At 36.8% G+C, this 6324-nt stretch overlaps 1 protein-coding gene and 1 long non-coding RNA gene across 3 annotated transcripts; one reads left to right on the top strand and one right to left on the bottom strand.

Moving 5' to 3' along the window:
* The first annotated feature begins 26 nt into the window (after positions 1 to 26).
* On the top strand, positions 27 to 1270 carry LOC112464229 (GTPase-activating protein and VPS9 domain-containing protein 1-like). 2 transcript variants are annotated; one of them, XM_025031094.1, is made up of 3 exons: positions 27 to 214; positions 295 to 670; positions 755 to 1270. In XM_025031094.1, the coding sequence occupies exons 1-3, from the start codon at positions 190 to 192 to the stop codon at positions 906 to 908; spliced, it is 555 nt and encodes a 184-aa protein (XP_024886862.1). In that variant the 5' UTR covers positions 27 to 189; the 3' UTR covers positions 909 to 1270. The 2 variants fall into 2 exon arrangements, with proteins under 2 accessions (XP_024886862.1, XP_024886860.1); XM_025031092.1 differs by having other exon boundaries at positions 59 to 214; positions 295 to 686.
* A 3678-nt stretch (positions 1271 to 4948) lies between these two features.
* Positions 4949 to 6220, bottom strand: LOC112464230. Its single transcript, XR_003041898.1, has 3 exons — positions 5949 to 6220; positions 5780 to 5849; positions 4949 to 5696 (listed from the first exon to the last, which is right to left on the bottom strand). It is a non-coding gene; the product is annotated as an uncharacterized LOC112464230 (long non-coding RNA).
* Between the last annotated feature and the right edge of the window lie 104 nt (positions 6221 to 6324).

The raw sequence follows: 6324 nt of genomic DNA on the forward strand, positions 1-6324 counted from the left end.
CAATCAGAATGTTACAAACAAATAGGCCAATGAAAATACTTCTAACAATAATCATCTTGTATCCGTTTGTGTGAGGGTATTTTTGGAAAAAAAAGAAAGCTTTTCTCCTGCGAAGAGTTTAAAAAGCTTACGCTAGCTGACGAGAAACAGGATCTCGTAGATAATTTTCTAGGGAAGGTCCACGTGGAAATGAACAACGATCCGATTTGGCAATGTACATGAATATAATTATTTATCTCGCAATTGATCTTAGCGGAGTGCTCAGAGACGTCTGAACTTACTTCTTACTTTCAGCGGCAAGCGCCAACCAGTTAGATTTGGCGAGAGTCGTGGTGGAAAGAACCGTCATGGCACGGGTATACCACAATGTGCTCTATCTAAATGAAGATGGAGATGTATATAGGGACCAGCTTTTTCACGGTCATATCAATAAGTTGGCAAAGGTCGTAACTTCAAATCACAGGGACCTACGCATTTCAAAAGTTTATCATTACGAATGCCCCTGGTCATGGGCGCAGGCTGAATTGGCTGTGATATCGGCGTATAAGACTCCTAGAGATAAGTTGCAGTGTGTATTTTGTTGCGCGACTACCATCATGAATCTCTTCTCCATGGCGTCGGAAAGAGGCATACCTGCTGCCGACGATCTGACTCCCGTGCTGGTCTTCAGGTATGTCATAATCAAGGTATGCTATTGAAAAGAAAATTGTGATTTTAGCAAGAAAAGTGATTGTTAACGTGTGCTTAATTTCAGACTAATCCGCCGTCGTTGTATCGACTGTTCAATATGTATAGACAGCTTTTACGGGAATCGATTGGAGGGAGAAGAACAATATTGGTGGACGCAGTTCTGCGCCGCGATCGAGTTAAGACAATGGATTAACAGTTTCTCAAGAGTATCACGATAAATAAGATTAGATTCGATGCTGGTGATAATGTAGAAATGTATCATAATCATAATTTGACGATTTCATAAAGAAGAAGACCAATATCTTGTGTAAAGCTAGCTGAACAGTTTTATGCTTCCAGTATCAATTAAAATTCTTAAATAGCCTCTTAAATAGTCTAACTGTTAGTTCTTTCGCACGTTATTATGTATAACATTAGCAAAAACTGAATCAGATTATACGTAAAGTGTGGCTTTATCTTTATTTGTAACTCTATTGTACAATGTCACAGGACATCGAAAAAAAAAGAAACGTTTAGATATTCTATAATTTATGTACAATACAGAACTTATAGAGAATTGATAACCATTTAGCAGGATAAACTGTGTTGGCGTACTCTTTCTACATGCGCACTTTCCTCAAGAGCCGAGACTCGAACCAGATCCGTGAAAAATATCGCCAATTTCATAGAGCCTTTGTACAGTTTTACTTTAGGAATATCGCGAGAGAAAGAAAGACTTCGGAGATTTTTATCTGAATCGATCGACATAAAGAGAGAGCTTAGTAAAGAAGCTATTAGCTTTCGAGAATTTGAACGCATAATACTTTGTTATAATACTATGAGCGAATTAGTTTACGTCACTCTGTCAAGTTTTAATATTAAATTACTAATAATATATCGATATCGGTAGTTTAATAATAATACATTTAAAAGCGCTCAATTTAAAAGTAGGGCAATTCTAATAAACGACTGTAAAAAAAATTCAAGGTGGAACGCAATGGACAATCCGGTTGCTCTGACATGCTAACTTAAATGGCAAAAAGTACTTCTCAGCGGTAATGACATTTGAGTCTCTTTTAATTGGGTTGTGGCAGGGCGTTTGAGATAACCTGCTTGAGATAACCCTACACAGCTGGTATATCTTTACAAACTTAATTAGCAACTATCGCTTATAGCTACAGTCTTATTAGCCTGTATATTTATTTATTTCAGTATAAAATAATTTTTAAAACGTTCATATTAAATGATAATTAAATTCTGATTGCAGACGGACCTTCGGGAACACTAGCGCCTTCTTCTTTTAACATGAATAACTAAAAATCTATATTTCGGCTAATTACCGAGTTTATAAATATTTAATTAAAATTATCTGGGTGACTCACAAACCTTTTTAATCACACTTCATAACTCTTCATACAAAATACAAACAATTCCGTATAAAAACTTTTATTAATTTATCTATTTCGGCTAAATGCATGGTGTAAAAATAATTAATTAATTACAATTAAACGAATGACTCACAAACCTTTTCAATTGCACTTCAAAAGTCTTCATACGAAATACAAACGATTTCATATGGTAGATTTTTTCCCGGACATTCATTTCCGGTCAAATACATACGAATAGCGGACAAACATACATTCATTTATATAAAGATAGAAATAAAAATATGAATTTATTACAATGTATGTATTTCTTGTGCTAATAATATAATAATTTGTAACAAGTATAATTGCTTATCCATTTTTATTAGTAAGCTTAATTTTTTTTAAACGTATGGATGCAAATTTAGTAGCTTTGGTCACTGCTTTTTCTATATACGTCCCAAAATCTTGTGACACATGTGTAGATTTCATACTGGCAATTAAGGGCATCCTATAGTGGTAGTAGTTACCGACATTTGCAGATTCGAAGAATTCTTTGAATTGGCTTTACAAAATTGCAATTTTCTGGTCTAGAATTAAAGTACGCACAAAAATCTATTTCCCGATACACGATTTCATATCAAAAACAAAAAAAAATAAAAATTTGGGCACATAGAGCTGTCACCTGACGACAATATTTGCTTAAACAAAAAAACTGCAGTTTATATGTACAAAATGATACACAAGGAAAGTAGAGACAACATTTAGGAACAATTTCGTGTAAATAGAACTAAGATTCAAAGCCTAGAAAAAAAGATTTTTACTAACGCAGCTTTATTAAGCAAAAGCACATTCAGGTTCTCAGCAAACGAAAAAAGATTGAAAAGAATTAAAACGGGATTGCCAGGAATTCAATTAAGGACTTTCCGAATTCCATTCTGTCCAAAAAAGGGATTGAAATAGTTTCAATATCATGGAATTCCTTATTTTGGAAAAAATTTGTCTTTTTTGAATCCCATCCAATTCCGACACAAAAATATTATATCACTGAATGCCAGATTAGGGATTGGAAAGTTTCGTGATGAATTCCATTGAATACCATTGATTCCGTTAACGAAATGAATACCATTGAATGCCAAACTAGGAATTAAAATTTTCCGTATTGAATTCCGTCTATTCTGACAATAAAATGAATACCATTGAATGCCAGGATAGGAATTGAAAAGTGTCCGTGTTGAACTCTGTGGCGGTACGCGCCACCAATAGTACACGCCCGCGCGGTATCTGCATTACCGGCAGTTCGCGTCGACGCCGCTAGGCGTCGCATCGCCGGGGCATCTTCTCGAGTTGAAAGTTTTGTCTCGACCGCTATGTAAAGGGACCCCCTACGGGGCCTGACAGATCTTACAAATTTCATTTTCGGGCTAATTGCCTGTCGGCAGTAGTGCGTGTAATGCCCTTAGGCATACACAAAAGCTCACCGATGAACAACGGCGCTTAGTCGCCCAACGGAGGCGCGAGATGTTTCCTAAACCATCTAATGCCATGCAATTCCATAACCTTTACGGATTCCATAGGATTGGATAAAATTAAAATTTTTCTTTTTTGGATTCCATGGGATTGGACCATCTCATTTCGAATCCCATCTAATTTTATCTAATTTCGCCAAAAAAAGGAATTCAAAGGTATTAAACAATTTTAATATTTTTTAATCCTTTTGCGTTTGCTGGGTTGATAGAGGATAAGCAGTATTGCGTGTAGCGAGAGATGGCGCAGCAATCGAACAAAGACAGATGCCTCTTGTTAGACAAGGACAGGACGATCCGATGTCAGCAATACATTATAGTTTCTGTATCTCAACTGTTCCTTCAGTGCTCTCTCTAAGCCATAATGAACATATAAGTACATGCCTCCAGCGAGAGCCTATATATCAATTCTGTTTGGCGTGTCACATAATGTCCCAGCAAACGAAAAAAGATTGAAAAGAATTAAAACGGGATTGCCAGGAATTCAATTAAGGACTTTCCGAATACCATTCTGTCCAAAAAAGGGATTGAAATAGTTTCAATATCATCGAATTCCTTATTTTGGAGAGAATTTGTCTTTTTTGAATCTCATCCAATTCCGACACAAAAATATTATACCACTGAATGCCAGGTTAGGGATTGGAAAGTTTCGTGATGAATTCCATTGATTCCGTTAACGAAATGAATACCACTGAATGTCAGGTTAGGGATTGGAAAGTTTTGTGATGAATTCCATTGAATACCATTGATTCCGTTAACGAAATGAATACCATTGAATGCCAAACTAAGAATTAAAAATTTCCGTATTGAATTCCATTGAATTCCGTCTATTCTGACAATAAAATGAATACCATTGAATGCCAGGACAGGGATTGAAAAGTGTCCGTGTTGAACTCTGTGGCGGTACGCGCCAACAATAGTACACGCCCGCGCGGTATCTGCATTACCGGCAGTTTGCGTCGACGCCGCTAGGCGTCGCATCGCCGGGGCATCTTCTCGAGTTCAAAGTTTCGTCTCGACCGCTATGTAAAGGGACCCCCTACGGTGCTTGACAGATCTTACAAATCTCATTTTCAGGCTAATTGCCCGTCGGCAGTAGTGCGTGTAATGCCCTTAGGCATACACAAAAGCTCACCGACGAACAACGGCGCTTGGTCGCCCAACGGAGGCGCGAGACGTTTCCTAAACCATCTAATGCCATGCAATTCCATAACCTTTACGGATGCCATAGGATTGGATGGAATTTAAAATTTCTTTTTTGGATTCTATGGGATTGGACTATCTCATTTCGAATCCCATCTAATTTCATCTAATTCCGCCAAAAAAGGGATTTAAAGGTATTAAAAAATTTTAATATTTTTTAATCCTTTTGCGTTTGCTGGGGTCCTGACATCAAACGGAAGCTCAGGATGACCAAATTTCTTTAACCCTCTCAAAAGATCGTTCACAAGGGATTGAGGTATTTTGTTTTGGATTGCCCAATGAGCAAGAAAATTTTGAAGATCAGTTATACTAGTGGGACGAGTGATAACCCTTACAAAAATATTTCACCGCTTTTACACCTCACATAGATCGTTTTTAGCCCGTTTTTAGCCTGTTTTATCATTTTTATGTCCGTTTCTTGCACTCTCAAACACGCGCAGTCTACATGATGAGTATACGCGAGTATGCAATCGTACACAATCCGCTTTAACCACTCGTTTTTAAGCAAAAAGGCCCCTTTGCGCCCCAAAAACGGGTCGTACTCATTGCCAAATGCACGTTTTTACTACTCAAACTGACCGTTCTCGCGGTCCAAAAACGGTGAAAAATTTTTATAAGGGAATCGATTGAGACTGATTCTCCATCTGGATATCTGTATTAGTCAGTGTCGGTCTTTCATTGATTAGTAAATTGAGATCACCTGCGTCATCAAAGCGTTCAAGATTATCAAAGAAATCATCAATTTGATGACAAACGTCATTGGGAATATTAGAAGCACGAGCTGTTGGCGGTGAGCATGAAGGACTAGACGCAGCATTTGCTAAATAATCGAGATCCGCTTGCACAAGGGTGCGGATTCGTCGCCTTTGATGCTGTCTTCGCGAGAGCTAAAGGAACGGTTTCCACCGTCTCAACGGAGGTCCCATGGCATAATCTAATAATGTATCAATTAACCCTTCAACTATTAAATGAAATTAAAACACAGAATAGATCAGTAATATTACTTTTTCTACTCACAACTTTTTCCAGATGTAGAGAAAATACTTTATTTATATTATTTATTACTGCGTGTATAACTCGGTATAACCTGAAAAGTACATTGTGTATTATAGTCACGTACGCTTTATGATATATGCATATGTATATATATATTAAAAATATAGAAAAAGCGAAAGTATATACTTACACGTGTATTAATTACACTTATATATTTACGCACTTTTTGTCAAACAATTTGTCGCTTTGGAATAAAATACGTGCTAATACGTGCGGCGCAATAAAATCTCGACTTCTAGATATTTCCATAATCAAGAAGATGTCGTAAAAATTATAACTTTCCTACATCGTTTTAATGACATCAATAACGCCACTACATCATGATATCTACCTAATGACATCTTTTGGACTACAACAAAAGGCAGAAACAGCGCTACCGATAGATACCTTTTGGACAACTTTTATGAAGATATTTTCGGATAACGTTAAATTGATGATTTTTCGATGCCTTAAAACAGCCCCGCGAAAAACGATCTAATATGAATCTAACTAAAATCATATTAAAT

Source organism: Temnothorax curvispinosus, unplaced genomic scaffold, assembly GCF_003070985.1.
Source record: "Temnothorax curvispinosus isolate PA1 unplaced genomic scaffold, ASM307098v1 QBEX01014020.1, whole genome shotgun sequence".
In the NCBI taxonomy this organism is placed as follows: domain Eukaryota; kingdom Metazoa; phylum Arthropoda; class Insecta; order Hymenoptera; family Formicidae; genus Temnothorax; species Temnothorax curvispinosus.